General features: G+C 40.6%; 1 protein-coding gene across 3 annotated transcripts in view; it reads left to right on the top strand.

The window, feature by feature from the left end:
* The window catches only part of limd1a (LIM domains containing 1a), a 51708-nt gene extending 28426 nt beyond the window's left edge, over nt 1-23282 (top strand). For 2 of the 3 annotated variants that reach the window (XM_084053778.1, XM_084053779.1), the window contains exons 5-11: nt 1997-2064; nt 2618-2686; nt 7823-7885; nt 9230-9360; nt 14654-14705; nt 18696-18764; nt 20640-23282. In XM_084053778.1, coding sequence (XP_083909904.1) covers nt 1997-2064; nt 2618-2686; nt 7823-7885; nt 9230-9360; nt 14654-14705; nt 18696-18764; nt 20640-20780 — 593 coding nt within the window. In that variant the 3' untranslated portion in view covers nt 20781-23282. The remainder of the gene's footprint in view (nt 1-1996; nt 2065-2617; nt 2687-7822; nt 7886-9229; nt 9361-14653; nt 14706-18695; nt 18765-20639) is intronic. The other variant, XM_084053780.1, reaches the window with a different exon arrangement.
* Nucleotides 23283-25671: the final 2389 nt, after the last annotated feature.

Here is a 25671-nt window from a genome sequence, read left to right as displayed (position 1 = left end):
TGTCTTATACCAACCAACTTGTGTGTGTGTGTGTGCGTGCGCGCTGTGAATGCTGGAGGGGAACAAAGCAGATGGACCGGGTGGGTTCTTCTGCCATGTGAGCCATCACCAGGGCAGGCTGTTTTAATCACTTCTGTCTGTCTGTCTGCTAATTGAATTCAATGGCACACATTTTCCCCTGATGTGCCGGTGGTTGGAGCGGGACGGGTGCTACAGCCTGGTCCAGATGTTCGCCCTGTGTCCCCGCTGAGACACACACACACACACACACACACACACACACACACACACACACACACACACACACACACACACACACACACACACACACACACACACACACACGTGCACACGTGCACACACACACAGCTCTTTGTGTGTTGTTCCAATCACATTACATCAGGAGGACACCAGACCTGCCATTAAAAAAAGCTGTTTATTTGGTTCTGGGCGTCTGGGAAATTAGCGAGCGTTTACACGCCGGTCCTGCTATACCTTCCATACCTCAAGTATTTATTCAAGTATATTTACTCAAGTTCTGTACTTCAGTACAATTTTGAGGGACTTTTACATCACCAGAGTATTTCCCACTTTTTAAAAATACTCTATACTACTACTCCACTACATCTCAGTGGCAAATATTGTATTTTTTTAGTTACTTTGCACATTACAAAACATACATTAATCATTTAAGCCCTGTTTTATACTTGAAAATAGCTCATCTACAAGCTCACAACCTTGTAGATTACTATTTTCGAAAAGGTTTAACACATTTTTAACATGTTTGAAATGGGCCATAATGAGTACGTTTACATTCGGTACTGTAATTATATTTTGACGCCAATACATTTGTACCTTTTACTCAAAGTAAAACCTTGAATACAGGCCTTTTACTTGTATAACAGAGTATTTCTATATTGTGGTATAGATACTTTTAGTTAAGTAAAAATTCTTGAGTACGTCTTCCACCAAGGTTCTTGAGTTATTATTTGGGGGACAGTGACTGTCTGGGGGAAGGATTTGAGATTTTCCACAAACCTTTCTCCCTCCATCAGGTCATGCGTACGTTACCTACTTGCAATCTGCCTGAACGGAGGCTACAGTACTTGACACAACTGTTTCTCCTACTTCTAATTCTGGGAGAAGACCTTGCGGTGCAGCTGGGACTGTTTACTGTGTCTGGAGTGAAATGTCTTAAAATGTTCTGTTTCTCTGTCTGTTCATGTTGTTTACTTGTTTGTTAGGTCTTAATCCATTCGAACCGGGAACGCATCTCTGTCATTTTAGGATTGCTTTGGCTATTCAAAAAATAGCAGATCTACAAGCTCATAGCGTGGCACCGAGTGCTGTCCGGCAGGAACCAGCTAACTCCAAAATGTAATTTTTTTAGGAAATGACAAAAACAAAACAAAAAGAGGAGTTTTTGTTCATCATTGATAAGAACAGCTGAATGGACCTCCAAGCTCACAATGAGGTTGGAGGTCAAAAGGGGGTGGAGCCTGGAGTCAGCAAAACCAGCTAACTCCACCCCCCTTTGGTGAACTTTTTAGCATAAAGTTTGAGGATCCAATGGAGTTAGCTGTTTTTTCTGGGGGGTTCTACAAAATGAATAGTAATATAGTAATAATAATAGTAATAGTCACTGAGGTGTTTGTAAATCCTAACAGTTTTTTTAAAAAGAAAAAAACATATGTTGGTATATAATATCAGTGGTTGCTCCAGGGACCCCCAGACGCAAAGATTTGAGTAAAAAAATTGCTTTAAAAATATAGATTTGCACGAATTTTCACACTTACTTAAAATACAAGCTCATATAAGCTTGTAGATCTGCTATTTTTGAATAGCCCAAAGAAATCTAAAAATGACACAGATGCGTTCCCGGATGGAATGGGTTAAAATGCTCTGTTTCTCTCTCTGTTCCTTTTTATTTACTTGTTTATTAGATCTTAACATGCTCCGTTTCTCTGTCTGTTCCATCTGTTTACTTGTGTGTTAGGTCGAAGGCTAAGGGGGAAGGCGTTCTACTATGTGGGAGGAAAGGTGTTCTGTGAAGAAGACTTTCTGGTGAGTGACTTGAGGTGTTTGTTGATCTAAAGCAGGGGTCTTCAACAGGGGGTCCGGGACCCCTAGGGGGTCCTCAGAGCTACTATAGGGGGTCCGCCAAATCTTTGTGTGATAGGATTTAGTTTTTTTTACATTAACCACTTGAACCCTAAAATTCCTTTTCCGAGGGGAACATTGGAAAATAGCAGATCTACAAGCTCTCAACGCCTCACGCTGCGAGGCGTTGAGAGCTTGTAGATCAGCTATTTTTGGCAAAGAGGCTATAGGTGTAGAGGGAAAAAATAGCAGACTAAGTAAAAAAAAACTTTAATCTGAAACACAATTTTATACAATATAGAGTAGGGGGTCCCTGCTTCATCTCTCTCTCAGCTAGGGGGTCCTTGGCCTGTAAACGTTGAAGACCCCTGATGTAAAGGATCTTTTAAAGGTGCTGTATGTGACATGTTTTTTTGTTAATATAAATAGTAATTATTGATATGGTTCTGTTTGTTCAGTAACAGGGGTCTTTCCCTGTCTCTACCAGCTGTTTAGTAAACAGAAAATACATTTTCAGGTCAGGATACCAAATTCATCCAATCAGGAGAGAGAACTCATACAGGACACTGGAGAAACGAGTGGAATTGTAAGTAATGAAACAAATAAATACATGAGAAGACAAAACTGGAAGTGGAACTCAAGCTGATAAATGATCTTTGTGGGGTTCTCTCTGTTACTGAACAAACACTCTATATTAGCAATGTTTACCGTCTCTATATTACTATATTACTAGCGTAATATAGAGCTTTAACTTTTTAACAATAAAAGTACGTTTCTTTTAACAAAATATCACTTACAACACCTTTAAATATACATTTGATTTTAGCACATAGATCCTACAGTATGTGCCCTTTCTATTCTTTACACTAAAATCCTCAGTGTTCATTTATCCCTGAGGGTGTTAAATTAACACACTGTGTTAATTTGCGTCACAGCGTTACAAATTGATAAATGAGATTTTTACTGTGTGAAAGTCACGGCATTTTCCAACAAACTAACTTTACTAACTTAAATCCATCTTTAACCTGTTCCATCCAGGAATGTATCTGTGTCATTTTAGATTTTAGCTATAAACATTGTTTTATACTTTGGGATACAAAAAAATAGCAGATATACAAGCTCATAGCGCTGCTCCGAGTGCCGCACTATGAGCTTGTAGATCTGCTATTTTTTAATGTCTTTTTGCAAATACATATTATTTTAAAGTGAACAACTCAAATCTTTGCTTCTGGGGGTCCCTGGAACTAAATATTTTGAGATGGGGGTCCGCGGCCGAATACATATCATTTTGGGGGTCCTTGAGCACCACTGATATTACAGCAACATAACGTTTTTCAGAAACCTGTTAGGATTCAGAAGACATCTACAAAATAGCAGATGTACAAGCTCACAACGCATTGCGTTGCGACGTGTTGTGAGCTTGTAGATCGCCTATTTTCAAATAGCCGATATATAAAAACAGGGCTAAAGTGGTTAATGTATGTTTTATCATTTATACCTGCAAACTAGTAACTAAAGTTTTCAAATAATTGTAGTGGAGTAAAAGTACAATATTTGCCTCTGAGATGTAGTGAAGTAGAAGTAAAAGTACTGAAAATTGGAAATACTCCAGTAAAGTAAAAAACACTTCAAAATTGTACTTAAATACAATACTTGAGTACATGTACTTAGTTACTTTACACCACTGCTGGGCAGGTGGTCCTCATATATTCTGTGCACATTATTTCCAACTCTAAAGTGTGGCAGGTCTTTCCCCACTTCGGCCTGTTTACGATTATTTGGCCGGCGTGACCTTCTAAACGTCAAACGTAAAACAGGAGAGTTTGACCTCTAAACATAAAATTTAAACGTTTAGAGCTTGACCCGGGTGGCTCGGGTTCGAGCATCTCCTGCAGACGTTTGCGTATCGCTTTTCCTCCCCTGGGTGGGATCGGGGGGGGACGTCAGTAACCAGAGATGCTACTTAGCGATGGTTTATGTGGGGTGTGGGCTGTGTTGGGGGGGTGGGGGGCACTTGAACCCCAGCATCCCTATAGGCTCTATGCACAGCAGCCATAATGTGAAGAAATTCACAGGTGTTGCCAATGGTACTAATGAAGGCTCTGTTCCATTCTGGTCAAACAGAGTCAGGGTGCTGATATTGTGCATGTTGGCTCACTGGAAACACTCTGCTACACCAGACAGTGGGTCTAAAATTGGGGTTCAGGGACCCTAATGGCCCCTTACGGGTGTGTAACTCTGAGAGTGTAGGTCCATTTGGTTCCATTTGTACACTCTCAGAGTTATGGTGGTCGTGGAAATTAAAAAGTCTGAGAACCACTGTGCTACACTAAATGGAACAGAGCCTTCATTAGTATCATTGGTAACACCTGTGAAGGAAGTGATACTATGGCTGCATAGAGCCTATTCTGGTGGGAACGATCGCCAAAATAACCTACAAGCTCACAACGCGTCACGTTGAAGACATTTGGTGTAGAGCAGGGGTTTTCACCCTTTTTTTATATCGAGGTCCATTTATTTATTCGGTATTTGAGCCGCGGACCACTGTTTCATGAGATTTCAGCTTAGACTTAGAACATTTTGTTGTCGTTGGATAAGATGTTGTCAATTCCATGCTGTATTGATGTTGGTACCATTAGGAGAGATAACAGGCCAACGTTTATCCAAAATAACAATTCTTCTACATGCTCTTATAATTGTGTAGAATAATTGGTTTCATTTTACGCTCTCAAGAGTTGAAAGATCTTATAAGGCTCCATTTGGTTACCAACTCGCCATCATTTAGCTGGGGACCACCTGGAACCTCCTCAAGGCCCACTGATGGTCCCCGAACCACTGGTTGAAAACCACTGGTGTAGAGTGAACCAGCATTCCAAGTACAGTTACAAAGTCTCAACTCCTCTCACACAAAGATTTGGCTTTGTAACTCTGAGGACCCCCCTAGGGGTCCCGGGCCCCCTGTTGAAGACCCATTGTACAGCTACATAATATGCTGTAGTTAGAACTCACTTTTGCTGCCTTTTGAAGTACTAGAAAACCCATTGAGGTGGAATATTTATTGTGTGACTATGTAAGAAGTTTTGAGGTGATTATTTTAGTCAGCCTTTCTGCAGCACTGGACTACATTTATATGTTAGTGCACTCCTGTGCATTTTGGTGAGTTATTAAATGTATTAATTCAATCACTTTATCGTGCTAATTGCTCAATTAAATCAGCTTTTGCCCCCCCCTCTCTCTCTCTCTCTCTCTCTCTCTCTCTCGTTAATTAATCTTCCTCCTCCACTAGTTGTCTCTGTTAAGTGTCCTCTGTTAATAAGACACTTATAATAACACACTAATTAAAGTTTGTGGTACAGAATATGTTCTGTTCAGAGAGCAGACCCGGGTCAAACAGTATTTCGCTAAATATTTCGCAGCATTTATTCTGACCAAACGGCAGTGCCAGAAATGTGAGGCTGACCACGTGAAGACAGTTCAGATTGTGTTTTATTGTTGTCAATTCCCCAAAAGTACTTTAAGCTCCATTCATGCCAGTGACATTGATGCGTGTGCGATGCGAGGGCGCGGACTAGCCGTCGGGCGAACTCGGGACTCCTGGATTGCTGCTCTCCTCTCCACTCCCTCCTAATCAGCAAGAGGGTCCGTACGCCCCCCTTCGCTCATAGCTGTGCCTTGGGTTGGCTCCCACCAGTTCCGGGTGCCTGACGCACTGCCAGTGTTGATTTTGTTGACTAAAACGATGACGAAAAATGTCTGTCTACTACCTTTTTTTTCACTTACGAAAACAAAATTAAGTTAAATTAAAAACTAAGCTATGATGACTAAAACTGTGACTAAATATACTGACAATTCTGTCAAACAAATAAAAACTAGACTAAAATGTTTGGGAGGGACGAGCGGAGAAGAGATCCAGTAGAACTAAGAGAAGTCACCACAGGTGCTCGCGGGTGTCACAGAACGAAAATAGCAGATCTACAAGCTCACAACGCGTCGCGCTGCGACGCGTTGTGAGCTTGTAGATCTGCTATTTTCGGCAAGTGAAAAATCAGCCATTTCGATGGCATCACGGCAAATCAATTGTAGATTTAGTCAACTAAAACGAGACTAAAAGTAAAACATTTCAGATGACTAAAATATGACTAAAACTAAACTTCAAACTAAATCAAAATTTGCTGTCACAATCAACACTGTGCAGTACCCAGCCAGCCTCGTCCCTCTCTGACCTCGTCTGTGACCTCGCGGAAGGCCTCCGCAGCGATCCACGTTTCTGATGTGGTCCTCCCCCCCCATGTGACATCAAATGCCATTCTTAGCATTCTTGTGCAGACGCCACCCAGGGCCTTTTCTGCATTAATTCACAGACTGTTGCAAACTCCACCCATCTAAATGCTCTAGTTATAAAACAAACTCCACGACTTGGTTTGGTTCTGGGTCTTAAGACCCCAGAAAGCTCCCGAGATGACTCAGTACTCAGAGACCAATGAGCAATACATAAAAAAACACACTAATCCTTAACATCTGTGATTGTTTAAGAGTGCATATTTCCAAGTCACTTATTTTGTTTACTGCCCTAGAGATACATGGTAGAGCCTTTGGATTATTTATGTGATCTTATCAACAAACAGAAGCGTAATAACAGTATACAAATGAGATTTATCGAGTCCGTCACCCAGTAAAGACCCTGTAAAGACCCTGCAAAGATCCAGTTACACCCAGTAAAATCCTGTTAATTAATCTTAATTTGTAACTCCAAGTGTTTACAAATTAGTGAGTTATAGAATTAATAATAATTCCATTTGACCAAGAGTGTACAAATAGAACCAAAATGTGGACCATTTGGTTCCATTTATTTCACGCTTGGAGTTCAATTAATATTGAGGATTTTATACTGTGTATATGCTTTCACAATACTCTGTGTTATTGTATCTGTAACTCACAAATTAGTGAGTGTCACATTGAAATTATGACCCCAAGAATGTACAAACGAGTGTACAAAGAGTGTACGGGTCCATTTGGTTCCACTTTGTCCACACTGTTGGAGTTTAATTAACACGGAGGATTTTACGGCGTATGCTTTCAGTTCGTCTTTGACGTCATTGTCACATCGTTGTGAACAGTGGTGTAAAGTAACCAAGTACATGTACTCAAGTACTGTACTTAGGTACAATTTTGAGGTATTTTTTACTTTACTGGAGTATTTCCAATTTTCAGTACTTTTACTTTTTACTTCTACTCCACTACATCTCAGAGGCAAATATTGTACTTTTACTCAACTACAATTATTTGAAAACTTGAGTTACTAGTTACTTTGTAGATTTTGATTATTATTACAAAACCTACAGTAACCACTTCAGCCCTATATACATTTCGTCCATTTAAAAATAGCCGATCTACAAGCTCACAATGCGTCGCATTGTAGATTGGCTATTTTCAAAACATTTGTATACCTTTTATATTAGAAAACTTGTGAAATGGGACATGCTGAATAATGAGTACTTTTACTTTTGGTACTTTAAGTACATTTTGATACCAATACTTTGTACTTGGTGGCCTTTTTTTAACTTTTACTCAAGTACATTTTGAATTCCGGACTTTACTTGTAACAGAGTATTTCTACATTGCAGAATTGACACTTTTACTTAAGTAAATAATTGGAGTACTTTTTCCACCACTGGTTGTTGTGACATGGTTGTGACAGTGTTGTCCTCTCCTTGTATTTCAGTACTCTGGCTTCCAGCAGTCTGCGGACAAGTGCAACGCATGCGGCCATCTGATCATGGATATGGTGAGTGCCGTGTGTGTGTGTGTGTGTGTGTGTGTGGGTGTGTGTGTGTGTGTGTGTGTGTGTGTGTGTGTGTGTGTGTGTGTGTGTGTGTGTGTGTGTGTGTGTGTGTGGCAGATGCCTTCCTCAAACATTCAGCAGCTCCACCCGTAATAAGTTTCCTGTGGGCACATCTGGATAACGACTCAGGAGGAAGTGGTGACTGTGCTGTGTGTGTGTGTGTGTGTGTGTGTGTGTGTGTGTGTGTGTGTGTGTGTGTGTGTGTGTGTGTGTGTGTGTGTGTGTGTGTGTGTGTGTGTGTGTGTGTGTGTGTGTGTGTGTGTGTGTGTGTGTGTGTGTGTGTGTGTGTGTGTGTGTGTGTTCACTTTTTCCTTTTTAAGCACATGGACCCTAGCATCTGTATTCTGGGCAACATGTCATAATAGACAAACAGAGTTTCCCATGGAAAACTGGCGCGGACGGACGGACGGACATTATCTTAACCACTTAAGAAAAAATATTTTGAACGTTTTGAAAATTGTAATATTACCGAACATTATAATATTACCGGGCAGCACACCCTTGGGTCCTCTGACGTGCGCAGAGTTTGAAGATTTCACACATTTATAGTAGGAGTCAAAATGTCAACACTTTGTTTGTTGCTATAATCAGTGGTTCTCAAACTTGTTCTTGTCAAGGACCCCCAAAATGATATGTATTTGGCCGCGGACCCCCATCTCAAATTATTTTGTTCCAGGGACCCCCAGAAGCAAAGATTTGAGTTACAAATGTTTGCTTTAAAAATATATATATTTAAAGATTTGCAAAAACAATCTCGATTTTTCAAAAATAGCAGATATACAAGCTCATGGCGCGGCACTCGCTATGACCTTGTATATCTGCTATTTTTTAATAGCCAAATAAATCTAATATGACACAGATGCGTTCCAGGTCTTAATGGGTCAAACACACACATACGTTGGTGGGTAACATCAGGGCAGAGAGCGAGACACACACCCAGGATGTGTGTGTGTGTGTTCTCGTGATGACCAAGTCATGAGTGGAAGTGTACCAGCGTAGGAAGGAACATGAGTGTACATGTGTTCTCCATACACACACCCAGCATGCTTCATGTAACAGCCAACAGGAAAGGATGGTGTGGTGTACGTATGTCTCAATGGGTTCGTCAATACGTTGTCTTGAAAAGACAAAAAAAAGGCTCATGAAGAACAATGGTTCTTTTGTCTTGATCTTGACTAAAAAGACATAATGAAGCCTATTCACAGTGTATAGCTGACCTAATATTCTCCTTCTCCTCTGCGTGTGCGTGTGCGCGTGCGTGTGTGTGTGTTGTGTGTGCGCTCGCAGATCCTACAAGCCCTTGGGAAGTCGTACCACCCAGGCTGTTTCCGCTGTGTCATCTGCAACGAGAGCCTGGACGGAGTGCCCTTCACTGTGGACACGGAGAACAAGATCTACTGCATCAAAGACTATCACAGGTACTCATGGTTGAAATGAGATCTACTGCATCAAAGACTATCACAGGGTACTCATGGTTGAAATGAGATCTACTGCATCAAAGACTATCACAGGTACTCATGGTTGAAATGAGATCTACTGCACTCTTTCACTGCCATATTAAATACATAAATGAATCGCCCACTGCCAGCGATTTTTGGTTTTCCTTACCTTTTCAACTAGTCACAGAATATTTATATCCAGTATGATTGATCCCCCGACGGTTGCTAAACACGGAGGGTTCCACTGTGCTTGTGGAAAAAAAAGGGAAAAAAACGGTTTCGTCACCAAAGCGCTACTCTTTGAAAACACGTGATTTTACGGTTTTGGCACCCGATGTGTTAAAATGACCTCTACTTTATCAAAGACGATCCCAGGTACTAATGGTTAAAATGACATCTACGGCATCAAAGGCAGCATACTACAAACAAAGTCGGTCACTAGGTACAAAATTACATGATTGTGTATGGAGCACACAAACAAACACAGTGTCTTGCTGAAGCTCGTTTTTGGCAGCACTTACACCTCTGAGAATTTCTAAAACTAGCTGAACTAGTAGACTACCATCGCAGAGACAATGCGAACGTTGTGTGTGATTGGCCGGACGCTAAATGTGCAAATTATTATTGCGCGTGCAGTGCTCGACTATGCGGTCAGCTTACTTGGGTGCCGATGACGCCAAAGTATATGATGATGAGTGTAGGAAAAGTCATTAAAGAAAACTATGGGTGAATTACCAGCTAATCCTGGTGGCTCAGACCAGCTCATGGTCTCAACCCATTAAATGCATCTGTGTCATTTTAGACTTGAACCACTTTAACCATTGTTTTATACTTTGGCTATTCAAAAACAGCAGATATACAAGCTCATAGCGCGGCACCGAGTGTGCCGTGCACACTCGCTGAACATGCGTTACTATTTTTGAAAAATCGTGAGCATGTTATTTTAAAGCCAGACCTCCAGAAGCAAAGATTTGAGTTAAGAATGTTGTTTCAAAAAATGTATGTATTCAAGATGTTCAAGATAAAAAAATAATAATAGCAGATCTACAAGCTCATAACGCGGCATGAGCTTGTATATCTGCTATTTTGGAATAGCACAAAGACATCTAAAATGACACAGATGCGTTCCTAGATTGAATGGCGTTAATAATATCAAAGTGAAGTGCATTACTGAACAAACAGCGAATGGAATAGATTTTGTTGTCCTCTGCTTTTAGCTACAGTACGTTTAACCCTTTAAGACCGGAAACGCATCTCTGTCATTGTAAGATTTCCTTGGCTATTCAAAAATAGCAGATATACAAGCTCATTGCGCCGCACCAAGTGCCGCGCTACGAGCTAGTAGATCTGCTACTTTTGAAAAGTTGTGCAAATCTTTGAATATATATATATTCTTAAAGCGACATTTTTTAACTGAAATATTTGCTTCTTGGGGGTCCCTGGAACAACATATTTTGAGATGGTGGTCCGCGGCCAAATACATATGATTTTGGGGGTCTTTGACATGAAAAGGTTTGAGAACCACTGATATTATAGTAACACAAGTTTTTTCAAAGAAACTGTTGGGATTTAGAAGGCATTTGTAGAATCCCCCAGAAGCAAAGATTTGAGTTAAAAATGTTCGCTTTAAGTTTATGTATATGTTAAAAGATTTGCAAACATTTTCATGATTTAAAAAAAATAGCAGATCTACAAGCTCATAGTGCGGCACTCGGTGCCGCACTATGAGCTTGTAGATCTGCTATTTTTCAATAGCCAAAGAAATCTAAAAATGACACAGATGCGTTCCTGGTTTTAAAGGGTTAAAATGAAAGCTCAACACTCCTCCGGGTTCCTCCGCCGCCGCGACCATATCAGGTTCAGGGGGTCCGCAAAGGTGGGCTGGGTTTCCCTCTGCCCCCTCCGGGCTCCGCCACGTGTGGCAGACACTTGAGAAGGCTCTCAAGCAAGCAACTTTAACCGCTTGCTGTCCAGTTAAAGTGGAAGGTATAGGTGTGTGTGTGTGGATTAGCGTAAGGATTAGGCATTTAGAACATGGGTTCTCAAACTGGGGTCCGAGGACCCCTAGGGGTCCTTGGGGAAGTTCCAGGGGGTCCCCAGCAATATTTGTTAATATAGCATATAGATCTGCTATTTTCTTTCAATCTTGAACATTAGTGAAAGTTTTTTAATACATTTTTTTTTTGTTTATGCTTCTGGGGGTCCCTCGTCCCTGGCACAAGATATTTCCAATATATATCAAATTGGCGGTCCTTGACACGAACATGTTTGAGAAACACTGATTTAAAGGTTAGTTTTAAGGCTCAGGAGGATGTGCTTGATTCATACTTAGTTGCGCGCCTGCCTGTGTCACGCACCAACAAAATAGCGCTTGCGACACATACTGTAATAAATCTTATATTTCCAGGGTTAGAGGGTTAAAAATGGCACACAAAAATGTCATTCATTAAATCGACGTCCTAAAATAGTATGGTAATAAAAACAGTATGTGTGTGTGGCCGTCAGCACCTCTCAGCCTAAACACAGGGGTCTCGCTGAGCGATGCAGAACAACACAGTGTGTGAGTGGAAAAGCAGCACACAGCTCGTGACTTTCTGCTAGAACAATCAGCCTCGCTGTGAGCGGCAGAAACTCCCTGGATGCTCTCACTTTAACTCTCTCCACACTAACTCTCCACTGGTCTGTGGAAAGTAACCAGGAGGACAAAACACACTGCAGCTGCGTCCACAAGCTCGTTTCGAGCTTGTAGATCTGCTACTCTTGCTATTTTTTTATTTGAATCCTGAAATTAGTAACAGTTTTGGACATTCAGTTTTGGACATATCATCTCGGTCAGGTTTCCACCTGACTGAGACGATATACAGTACTGTACAAAAATCCTCTGTGTTCATTTATCCATTGGTAATTCTGAACAGGTACAACATTGGTTCTATGTTGTTTTTTTTGCCAGCTTGCAAGCTGGTCTAAGAAGAGACTGACCACTAGTCAACATGTGTTCGACAGATTCTCAACAGATTCTCAACAGATTCTCAACATGTTTTTGATCATTGGTTGTCATTTCAGCCAATGGGGCTACTTTCCCATACTCTGAACGGGTGGTCTCGTCCTCCCAAGCTATGGCGCGACCGGCGTTTTCCCAGTGACTTGCAGGCGAGATAGCCCCGCGAGATAGCCCCGCGAGATAGCCCCGCCCCCCACACCAGGCGAGCGCAGTCAGCGGTGCACAGAAGTCAAGGCACAGACGGCTGTGTTGTTGACGAACAACGGATGCACGCTTATGAGAAACAACAAAAATAAAACCTGCCGAAACAGTTGCGTGCATTAAGATGACGATAAAGGAAACATTCAAAAAAGAAAGCAAGCTGGTATACATGACTGAGTCATGTCTTGTTTTGTTCAGCACCAGGGGTCTCCTTGTCTCTCCAGCTCTTTAGTAAACAGAAAATGCATTTTCAGTTTGGGATACCAATTTTATCCAATCAGGAGAGAGAACTCATACAGTATAATGGATACACCAGTGAAATGGTGCATTTATATAGTAAAAGTGAAATTGCAAGTGATTAAACAAAGTAGTGAGCAGACAGAATTGGAACTGATGCATGCGCTGGATGAAATTGGCAACCCACCTGAAAATGTATTTTCTGTTTATTAAAAAAGCCCCCTGTTACTGAACAAACACTCTCTAGCAATGATTACTTTCAGAATACAGAGCTTTAACTTTTTAACGGAACATTTTTTGTTTTAACCCATTAAGACCGATTCCACAAATGTCTTCTAAATCCCAACAGATAAAAAAAAAAAAAGACGTATGTTTCTATATCTGTGGTTCTCAAACTTTTTCATAATATTCAAGGACCCCCGTAATTATATGTATTTGGCCGTGGACCCCCATCTCAAAATATTGTGTTCCAGGGACCCCCAGAAGCAAAGATTTGAGTTCTAAAAAATCGCTTTGAAAGAATATATATATTCGAAGATTTGCATTTGCAAAAATAGCAGATCTGCAAGCTTGTAGATCTGCTATTTTTCAATATCCAAGCGTAAAATAATACCTTTTAGCTCAAAACACAGATGCGTTCCCGGTCTTAATGGGTTAAAATATCACTTACCCTGCCTTTTTAAATGAACACTGAGAATTGTACTGCGTATGTATTTGTCTGTGTCAGACTGCAGTCATGACACTGAGGCCCTGGCGCAGACATCCAGGTGCCAACCATCTGCCGGCGGCAGGGAAATAATGAATTCATTTAGCTTTTTGGGATTTTGTTTTCCTACTTTTCCTTTACGATTGGTGGAATGAATCTGTGTGCGTGAGAGAGAGAGAGCCAGCAACATCTGCAGAACCTGGCATACCCCTTTATCCCTGCTTAGTAGAACCAGAACACTGCGCTGCTGCACACCGTCTGGGCATTGGCTGACACTAGGGGTGGGCCGAGAGGTTGTAGACCCACTGTTATAGTCTGAGAGAGGGAAAGTGTGTGGTCAATTTAACTTGTCATCAATGTAACTCAAAGCCGCTAAACGCCTGTCCACACCAAGAACGATAACTATCAACCAATCGCAATTCATCTGAACTTAACAGGAACGTAAAGTTCAGCGGTGGAAAAAGTACTCAAATGTTTTACTTAAGTAAAAGTATCAATACTGCAATGTCGAAGTACTCTGTTACTATGTAAAAGTCCGGAATTAAACATTTATTTGAGTAAAAGTACGAAAGTATTGGTGTAGAAATGTACTTAAAGTACCATAAGTAAAAGTACAAAAATGTTTCAAAATAGCCGATTTACAAGCTCACAACGCGTCGCATCGCGACGCGTTGTGAGCTTGTAGATCGGCTATTTTCAAATAGCCTATGTATAAAATAGGGCTAAAGTGGTTAATGTTGTGGTTAATTATGTTTCATAATGTAATCATTTATATCTGCAAAGTAACTAGTAACTAAAAACTAAAAATACCTCACAATTGTACTTAAGTACAGTACTTGAGGAAATGCACTTAGTTACTTTACACCACTGCGTAAGTTTAACGCTGATGATGAACAATGTAGTTTTATAAAACGACATCGTTCATCATCAGCGTGGATGCTTGCATCATTATAGTTATATTCATCTTTATAATTATTATTCTTGGAGTGGACAGCCCTTAAGGGTTGAAAGGGGTACGCCAGACATTGCGTAGTTAGCATTTACAATGATTATATGCTTAGGGTTTACAGTTCAAAATGTTCTATTGTGACGTTGTTGTTTCTTTTGTTTGTGTGACTCTCTCACAGGGTCCTGGCTCCTAAATGTGCCGCCTGTAATCAGCCCATCCTGCCCTCTGAGGTAAGACCACGTCAACCTGCTATCGGTGGTGGGAAAAGTACTCACCTATTTTTCTTAAGTAAAAGTATCAATACTGCAATGTAGAAATACTCAAGTAAATTTGAAATGTACTTGAGTAAAACTACAAAAGTGTTGGTATCAAAATGTACTTAAAGTACCAAAGGTAGAAAGTACTCATTATGTAGAAGGTCCCGTTTCACACGTTTTCAAATGTATAAGATGTATAAAAAACATTTGAAAATAGCAGATCTACAAGCTCACAATGCGTCGCATCGCGACGCATTGTGAGCTAGATCGGCTATTTTCAAATGGCCGAACATTATATAGGGCTGAAGTGGTTAATGTATTTTTGGAAGAATTATCTTAATCTACAAAGTAACTAAAGTTTGTAGTTGAGTGAAAGTATAATATTTGTCTCTGACATGTAGTGGAGTAGAAAGTAAAAGTACTGAAAATCGGAAATACTCCAGTAAAGTTAAAAAAAATACCTCAAAATGTTACTTTTAAGTACAGTACTTGAGTAAATGTACTAAAGTTACTTTACCCCACTGTCTGCAATACGGAGCAGTTTAGTCATGAGGGATTACGCCACAACACTGTGTGTTGGTTCAAAGTCCTGTGGACAGGTTTCGGTGCCAAATGCATTACGGCATGCTCTGTTATCAGCCCACAAATGGCCTACTTCTGTCTCGGTTTACGAGAGACTGATAGCAAAAATAAACCACACTTAACCGCTGTAAGTGCAGACTGTGGTTTTAAAAAGGTGGTGAGGTCATCCTTCTGAGAAATAACAGGCTTCATGATGAACGAACGCATCAACGTTTGGATCCACGGTGAATAAGAATCTGAATCACTTCATTTAACATTCCATTGTCTTTAGCGTTTGTCACTGTGACAGCCCCAACAAAACATTTATGCAAAACTACCTAAATAAAAATGTGTTCCAAATGAATTCACTGTAGATATTATTTAGTAACAAACTCTTAATACTCACTGTTTAAATCTTTAAACAGACACACTAAACCACTTTCAACCCGGCGTCCCTATTTTGAAATGTCATTATAGGCAGGATTTTTCCCCAAATGTTTTCACAAATGGTAAAAAATAGCCAGTGGTGTAAAGTAACTAAGTACATTTACTCAAGGACTGTACTTAAGTACAATTTTGAAGTATTTCCAATTTTCTGTACTTTTACTTCTACTCCACTACATCTCAGAGGCAAATATTATACTTTTACTCCACTACAATTATTTGAAAACTTTAGTTACTTTAGTTTGTAGATTTTGATTATTATTACAGAACATACACATGTATATACATTTCAGCCATTTGAAAATAGCCGATCTACAAGCTCACAGTGAGCTTGTAGATCGGCTATTTTCAAAAGATTTTTTATACATTTGAAAACTTGTGAAATGGGACATTCTGCATAACGAGCACTTTCTACTTTTGGTACTTGTAAGTACGTTTTGATACCAATACCTTTGTACTTTTACTCAAGTAAATTTTGAATTCTAGACTTTTACTTAAACAGAGTATTTCTACATGACAAGATGATTCAAGGAGAGATGATACAAGGGTTCTGCCCTACAGCGACGTTATACAAATGTCCCGTGTTGAACCTGATGAAATGAAAACCAACTGTACCAGAGAATACAATGTCAGGTTATTCAACCCCGTCGACCTGCTTCTCATGTGGGTACACACTGATACTCAGCCTGGAGGCAGTGGTGGATGGTAACTTAAGTATATTTACTCAAGTACTGTACTTAAAAGTACAATTTTGAGGTGGCAAATTATACTATACTTAGTTTTTTTTTTGTAAATTATTTTTTTGTCAAACCTTTTTTCGATGCATTGTGAGCTTGTGCTCTTTTAGAATAGACTACCGGTAAACTTCACTTAAGTACAGTACTTCAGTAAATGTACTTAGTTACTTTCCAGCACTGGTGGCCAGGTATTGGGTGTCTCAAGGTCGTGCCCCTAAGGGGTAGAAGTGAGGATGATTTAGCGTGCGCCACATGTTAAGGTATCCCTTTTAAACCATTGTGGTGAGGTGGAGCGAGGGGAACGTGCTCCGAGGCTCTGAGGCGTGCGTCAGACGATCATCTTTCCATCTTTTAAAAGAGTCGTTCACCTGGTGAACTTTAACCAGCAGGTGTTCAAGTTAACACAGTTCAAGTTAAACATGCCATGCTCGTATCGCTGCTGTCGGGTTGAAACCTTGTATGTCAAAAAAAAACGTTACATTTCAGGAAATGGAAAAAAATAAAAATAACCTGTGTTCCAATGGATAGTTATTATTTTAGTCAATGCTTTATAAACCAACAGTAGTATTTTGAAATCAATTATTTGGCATACAGGGAGCCTTTGTCAAGATCCAAGAACTGGAGTGATATGCTCCACTTCTTGGGTAATAGGCTCTATTCACAGCAGCCATATTATGAAGAAATTCACAGGTGTTACCAATGATACTAATGAAGGCTCTGTTCCATTCTGGTTAAACAGAGTCAGGGTGCTGATATTGTGCATGTTGGCTCACTGGAAACACTCTGCTACACCAGTGGGTCTAAAGCTGGGGTCCAGGGACCCTCATGGGCTTCCAAATGGCCCCTTACAGGAACCAAATGGACCCGTAAGGGTCCATTTGGTTCCATTTGTACACTCTCAGAGTTGTGGGGGTCGTGGAAACCACTGTGCTACACTAAATGGAACAGAGCCTTCATTAGTATCATTGGTAACACGTGTGAAGGAAGTGATAATATGGCTGCTGTGCATAGAGCCTATAATAAATAGGTGCTTGGGTCAGATCACTGACTACAAGAAAAAAGCCAGATGCAGGATGTGCATACAATATTTTAGTACATCGGGCAGAAACCTTGTATCTCCATGTTTCAAATGTTCGTTTTTTCGTAAATCATTGCCCTACTTCATCATACACGTGTGTCGCACAACAGTAGTGAAAATACTCGCGATGAGAGGCATTGTGATCTTGTAGATCGGCTATTTTCAAAAAAAAAAAAAAAAAGTGATAATAAAAAAGGAACGGTTTTGGACATATGGGGTTTCTGCCCGACCGCAACAATATGTACTTAGTTATTCTCTACCACTGCATACAGTACTTGGCAGAATGCAGCTCTCTCTCTCGCTCTCTTGAAAGAAACCTCCAAAATTAGAGCTGCCTTTGCTGGAATGCCCTTGGCCCTCCCTTCCCCTCGGAGTACCGTACGTAGGGGTCTGGAATTCAGAGGAGGGGTACAGGAGCGTGCTCATACTGTATGCACAGCGTGTGTGCAGGAGGGTGGCTTAGTTTGTCCCGCACCTGCATGAAATTTGTCATGAATACGTCCGGTGAAATTCTTGCTTATTCTATCACCACAAGAACACTTAACGTAAGCACAATTATGCTGATTCAGGCCGTTTTGTTTTCTTGGTTTGTAAAACCTGCGCACTTATGCTTTTACTGCAAGTTAGATTTATTTCGTCATGGGTCTGAATACCTTTTTGTCCTTGGATCAAAGTGTGGTTTTTGTGGGCATCCTTCTATAAATGCGCAAAATATCTGTGTGTGTGTGTGTGTGAGACTGTGTGCGTATGTGTGTCCCTCACATATCTCGAGATCCGATCAACTTCTAACTCGCCGTACGTACCGCAGACGACCCGAGGGAGTGATGCACCCGAGTGGGAATTAATTTGTATCTGCGGTTGTCCAAAAATATAGATACATCCGCGAATCCCCATATATGGAATATTTGGGCATAAAAGGAACACAGACAAACGGGAACAACGGGTATTGCATATATGCATCGTTCCCGGCTTACATTACGTTCCTGAGTAGCCCTGTGCCCAACTGCCACTGGTTTAGTTTGGTTTAAAATGCTGTTAATGTTGTTGTCAGTCAGAGAGGCAGGATAATGGAATATTTACAGATATGATTGACCTGTCTGTCTGTCCGTCCATGCGTCTGTCTGTCTGTCTCTCTCTCTCCAGGGGTCAGATGAAACCATTCGAGTTGTATCCATGGACAAAGACTACCATGTGGAGTGCTATCACTGTGAGGTGGGTTCAAAACAGTGCCAAGCACAGACACTCCGCTTGCGCACATGAAAATGTGCAATAAAGTGTGTCTGTGGGCGCTTTTTGGTGGGTCATTTCGACAGTGGTTCTCAAACTATTTCATGTCAAGGACCCCCAAAATTGACACTTATTAGCCTGCGGACCCCCATTTGAAAAGATATGCCAGTGACCCCCATAAGAGAAGATTTTTACGGCTTTAGCAGTGATTCTCAACCATTTTAATTTCAAGGACCCCCAGTTTGATATGCATTAGGGCTACGGACCCCCATTTAATGACATTTCTATCTCTGGGACCCCAATTTATATTGTAAAATCAATGTTAATTTAACTCTGAGAGTGTATACATTATTTTGTACACTCTCAGAGTTACAGACCCATAAGGGTCCAATTGGTTCCTAACTATCTATCATTTAGCTGGGGACCCCCTGGAACTCCCTCAAGGACCCCTGGGGGTCCCCGGACTCCACTTTGAGAAACTTTGTATTGTTTTGTACCACTAAAAGAACTCTGGATTTGGCTCTTTGTGACAGATACGAATGTCCTCGAACAATGTTCATATTCACACAGCTGGTAGTGCCACAGCTGCTTACTGAAGAGCTGTTTAGAATATACGCAACAAGGAGGAGGAGGTCTTAATTAATTTGTAGGGCTTAATTACAAGCTCTGGCGGTAAATGCACAGTAAATCCCACCGTTACTTTAACTCCCTAGTGTGTACAAATGTAACCAAATGGCCCTGTAACACTCTGGGGAGGTAAATTAAAGCCAAGGATTTTAGTATGTGTGTGTGTGCTGGCGAGAGGCGAGCTGCGAGCATCATCTGATGATGTTTTACTGGAGTCCATCTCCTGTTTGGCTGGAGGCTGACTGACAGCTGAATTCCGGACAGGGGAGCGTTCAAGGACCCCACAATTTATATGAATTTGGCCGTGGACCCCCATTTGAAAATATTTTGTTTCAGCGACCCTCATAAGATTTGTGTCGTTAAAGTTTCTCCAATTGTTTTAACAATAGCAGATCTACAAGCTCAGCCTGTTGCTATTTTCAAACCGCCTATGTATTATAGGCTTAAAGTGGTGCAACTGACTTTTCATGCTATAGCCAACTAATTTAGCTGGGGACCCCCGGCACCCCCTTGAGGACCCCTAAGGGTTCCGAGACCCCACTTTGAGAACCACTGATCTAGGGGACAGGGGAGTGTTTAATCGTGCCTTCTGTGCTTTAACACATTGGTTCTCAAAGTGGGGTCCAGGGACCTCCATGGGTCCTTGGAGAGTTTCCAGGGGGTCCCCAGCAAAATGTGTAACATTGGCTACTAAAAAATAGCAGATATACAAGATCTGCAAGCTTGTACATCTGCTATTTGAAATGTTTTTGAAAAATCTTGAAAGTGCATGAAAGATTTTTGAATAATTTGGAATGTTTAAAGACACATTTTCTCTTCTGGGGGTCCCCTGGCACGAAATACTTTCAGATGGGAATCCGTGGCCAAATACATATCAATTTGGGGGTCCTTGGCATGAAAAGGTTTCAGAACTACTGATTTAACACTTCATGCAAAGGCTGATCTTTGACCTGGCATCACCCTCGCCATCATACTGACCGTTATGTCTAACCTGCTACGTTTTTATGCTATGCTATGTTATGTATAAATGTACAAATCTCTCTTTTGACCGGTTTCTTTCCAATTTTTTCCCCTCGCTCTCCCTCTCTCCCTCTGTTTCTGCTGTTTCTCCTGAAAACGACCAACGATGGAGCTTGCACAGAACAAAAAAATTCACCCACTTTTCAGCTGTAAACCTGTGATGTGACAATAAGACTGTTTGTGACCCTCCCTCTCTATTCCTCTGTCCTGTAGGATTGTAAAATGGAGCTGAACGATGAGGAGGGCCACCGCTGCTACCCGCTCAACGGTCACCTCCTGTGTCACTCCTGTCACCTCAAGCACATCGAGCCTGGCTGCTCCTCGCCCATCGCCGCCTCCTCCTACCAACGCTAGCTGTTGTCAAACAGCGCCATCTTGTGGTACTCTGGTGAACTGACCACAACAAAGACAGTTGTTTCTTTTTTTTTCTGCCAAAGAAAGTGGAAGGCTGTTTATTCCACTGGTTTCTCAACGATGGGGCTGGGGACCACCGGGGGTCCAAAAGGACCCTTATGGGTCTGTAACTCTGAAAGTGTACAGATGGAACCAAATGGAGCCTTAACACTGAGGATTTTACAGTGTAGACTGGAGTCCCAGAGATTTAAAAAAATCACACCCTGTGTGAAGGAAGCGGTGCCTTTGATGAGCCCCGTATTGATGTTGTCATCAATATTTGTTTTTCGGACAGACACACGGACACCCGGACACACGGACACACAGACAAAGTCAGATATAGAGCGGTTGGCACTGCTAAAAATAGGTATCAAAATCCTTGAAATTAAAAAGGTTGAGAATCACTCAAATAAACTATGCTGGAACACCAAACTACACTGCAAAATCCTCAGTACTTTCAGAGTGTACAAATGGAACCAAAATGGACCCGTAACACAGGTGAAAAGAAGCGGGTGAAATTATTTTTCCTTTTTTTGTGCCATCAAAGATCGCCATCTTCTGGATCTCTGGAGAACTTATGGGTCAGCGCTACAGACCCATAAGGGTCCATTTTGACCCTTGGTGGTCCCCGAACCCGACGTCGAGAACCAGTGGTTTATTCAACGTCCTCGTTGAGATGTTGATGTTTATTTGATGTAATGAGCTGTTGTGCCTTGAAAGCAATCGCCATGTTAATTTCTGTCACGGACGGTCGGTCGATGATATCGACCCAACATGAAATCAATTTCCAAAGCCATTTTGCCTGGGACACAACGAAATAAGTCGTTACGCCCACTGAATACTGACTTTGCAGAAAGTTCACCACCTAATGTTTTTTTTTTTGTAAATATCACTTTGCATTGGCTGTGTAAATATTATGGAAATACATTATAAACTGTGTGTGCCTTTTCAGCTTCAGTGACTGACACCGGTTCACCTTATGGGTGCTGCTGATGTGTGTGTGAGCCTATAGAATCTAATGATATGCCAATTCACAGCTACAGTTTAGACTTAAACATAATGGCTATTTTTCCGACGACAAGAACCGTAAGTGAACAGTGCCGTGAAGTATTTCATTGGGTGGGTTCTGGGTTTGTTTCCATAACGCTGCGGCTCGGTTTCAGATGTTCTCAGAACCTAATTCGGTCGCAGTCTGCACACTCAAAACTGTGCAAAATCAGATTTGATTTATTTTTTATAAAGCTTTAGGTCATATACCTTCTTCAGGGCCTAGTATGACCGAAAGCTTGACACGGTATATACATAAAAACATATTATTTTTTTATTTTGCACAGTTTTGAGTTTTGTGTGCGTTGAGAGGCTGTAGATGTTTTCTGTGAGGTGGTTTTTATGACGTAACTCCCCCTTCAGGGGTGGTTGTGTTTTTAATGGAAACGTAAACAATCTTTAAAAAAAAGTCACAGCTTAACGGGTTCTGTGAAGGTTTCAGGTGATGGAAGGTTCTGGGTTATACACTTCGTAGTGGAAAAGAGCCAATAGTCTTGATTCTTCTCACACGTTTTCTGGAGTGGAATATATTTATATGAATGTGTTTGAATCCATAGTTGATTCCTATATGACAGAGGGTCTAACAGAGATGTTACTCCTGACCACGTGAACTCCATAGTGACATGTGACACAGATACCAGGTACCATATCGTCGCTGTCGGGCAGAAACCTCTCGTCTCCATAATTTAACTTCTTGTATTCTTTTCGTAATTAACGCCATACTTGATCATACTACAGCGTCACACAAAAACAGCTAAAGTAGCAGCTCAAAACGCTGCGCGAAGTGACACGTTTTGAGCTCGTCGATCTGAATTTGAATCCTGAAAAGTAACAGTTTTGGTTTCCACCCGACAGAGACGATATATATCCAATATAGTATATATATATATTCTCAAGATTTACAAATGATAAATTAACACTGAGGATTTTACTGTGTACAGTAGTAGTTTGCCGCCTCCTGTAACTTTTTCCTATTTGACAGGTTGTTCATTACAATATGTTCTGATCCGTCGACTGAAATAATTTTTATCTCATTTTGTTCTTCCCTGCACCCAAAGACAACAATGTTGTTTAACTGCTCATAATATAAGGAAATAAATGCATTATTTCAAATATGAATGTTTGAATACAACAATCTCAGACTACCAGCCTATGTGGCACATATTTTGCAACTCTATTTATTTGGATAAAAGTATAGGATTACTTTTTTTGGATGACATGGTACAGTATGACTTGTTTTGTGTTTTTGTTTACATGGAAAAAGTATAATTGTTTTTAATCATTTGAATGATTCTTATTTGGACGACTATATGACTAGAGTGGCGTGACCTAGAAGCAGATGTGAAGAGATATGTCCACACACGGGGACAGCTGGAGAAACTGGCCCAGGACCGAGATGCCTGGAGAGCACTTGTTCATGGCCTATGCCCAAAGTTGGGCTATAGGCGTAAGTAAGTAAGGGTTCTCCAACTTTTTCAGGCCGTGAGCCCCCAAAATAATCATATTTGAACTGAACCCTGACAAGCACTTGGAATTGTAGGCATTACTGCATTTAGTTTGACTCAGTTCCACAGATAAGTATTGTGAAAATAGCCGACCTACAAGGTCACAACGCCTTGTGAGCTTGTAGATCGGATTTCTTTTTTTTATACTTTGAGTCAAAACATGTTAAGACAATACCTCATTGAGTACATTTTTTTCACATGTTTTATGTTCCTGTTGTTAACAGACATTTTGACCCTTTTTTTCTTTCTTTTTTTGCATATAGTATATCAAGTTAAGGAAGTTGTCTCCCTACACTTCCATTGTGAAATTTTGAAATGTCAGAACTTGTGATTCTTTTTTTCAATGTATAAAAAAACAAATACGCAATACATTAAATCATGGGTCTTCAACAGGGGCCTCAGAGTTGCTACAGAGGGGCCACTACAGAGGAGGCCACCAAATCTTTGTGCGATAGGATCCTTTTTTGATTTTGATAACCATTTGACGCATGTATTCCGGGGGGAATAGTTGATCTACAAGCTCACAACGCGTCACAGTGCGCTGTGAGCTTGTAGATAAACTATTTTCATCAAAGAGGTTTGGAAAATTGAGCAGACCAAGTACAAAGGTCAAGTTTACTAAGTAAACTACACATTAATGAATGCAACAACAGAAAAGTGTAAAAAAAACATGATTTTTCACAACCATGATGATATTGCTAATTGGTCAGTATCATGTCAGTATGTCACTATGACGCCATCTATGAAATCTAAGAAAAAGTTGAATGTGCAACTCAATTTTATACAGTATATAGTGGGGGTCCCTGCTTCATCTCTGTCTCAGCTAAGGGTTCCTTGGCCTGAAAACCTTGCATTAAATAATCAATTTATCTAAAGTAAATTATCTGAGCAAAAAAAGTGTAGGCTGAAGCCTTGGCTTCTTTGAACATATGTGTTCAGATCCCTTTATTATTATACAATCAAATAAAACATTAAGACATATACCGAAAAGTCTCAAAAACACAAAGATGTGTTTACAAATATTCCCATTATATACACAGAAGTTATAAGTCTCAAGACATCCAGACATCTTTCCCCACAGTATGTGAGATCCAGGAAAGAAATGTCATATTGACATTATCACCCGGTCATTATAATATCAATAAACTTAGAAGAACTCAGGCTGACTCCGTTTTTTCCCAGGCCCGACAGTCATTATAAACATCTGTATATCCTCCAATGATCATAACACAACCATTATGAATTAGTTAGTCAAGAATAATGCAAGATAAATTCACTATTACATTTTGAAACCAGGAGGTGGCACTAAAGTCAAAGTAATAATCCCAGTCAGTCAGTCTTCTGTGCTCTTCAAAATAATACTCTGCACATCGGAGAGAAAAAGTGATCATAACGTATGATAACAAGTCTTTTATTTTCTTCAGCAATTTCATAAAGGTCACAATCAGATTATTTTTATTCACAAGCTTGTCCAGCCAGCTCTCTTTGACTTCAGACCTCTCCTCCTTATTCAATACCAGTGTTGCCAGGTTTTGCGAGAGAAATAAGCAACCAGGTCTAGAAAACAAGCCCAAAAGAAGCAACTATTATAATAGACCACATGAGCACTTAAACCTATAAAATGTGGAATATTTGGAATATTTTTTTAAACATTCTAACAGCAGAAATCTGGTATGGGGCTCCCTGGCACAAAACATTTTCAGATGGGGATTAACTAGGGACAAATAGGCTACATCATTAATGTCCATCATGACATGACATGATGACAATATGTGAGAACGACTGGTTGAAATAATAATTAAAATGTTGGAAACAAGCCCAAATAAGCACTTTAGAAACAAGCCCAAAAAAACGCAACCACCAATACAAGCAACTGCACAGAAAAACAAGACCAACGTCGCTTGTAATAAGCGGACATGGCAACACTGTTCAATACTCCTTGTACTGCTCCCGTTGCATTATTATGGGCCAACAACATATCGGGTAAAACTATAAAGGAACGAGCTAGCCAGGAGTCGAACCTAGAATCTTCTGATCCGTAGTCAGACGCGTTATCCATTGCGCCACTAGCCCGTCTAGACAGCCTCCCGTTATAAGGGATTTTAAATGATTCAACAAACCTATAACAGATATATTCTGTTTTCCTCTATTATTGTATTCTACTGTATTCTATTCCACCCTAAAAAAAAATATTTTTTATGGTTATGGGCTTTTCTATTTAAACATGGTAGCACTGAGAACGAAATGAACACGATAAGAATATCTAGTTTATGACATGGTAGTAGTAACTGCCTGTTTTT

This window comes from Gymnoscopelus microlampas (assembly GCF_963454915.1).
Source record: "Gymnoscopelus microlampas genome assembly, chromosome: 3".
Taxonomy (NCBI): Eukaryota; Metazoa; Chordata; class Actinopteri; order Myctophiformes; family Myctophidae; genus Gymnoscopelus; species Gymnoscopelus microlampas.
The sequence above is the reverse complement of the archived record's forward strand: the minus strand, read 5'-3'. Positions and strand labels throughout refer to the sequence as shown.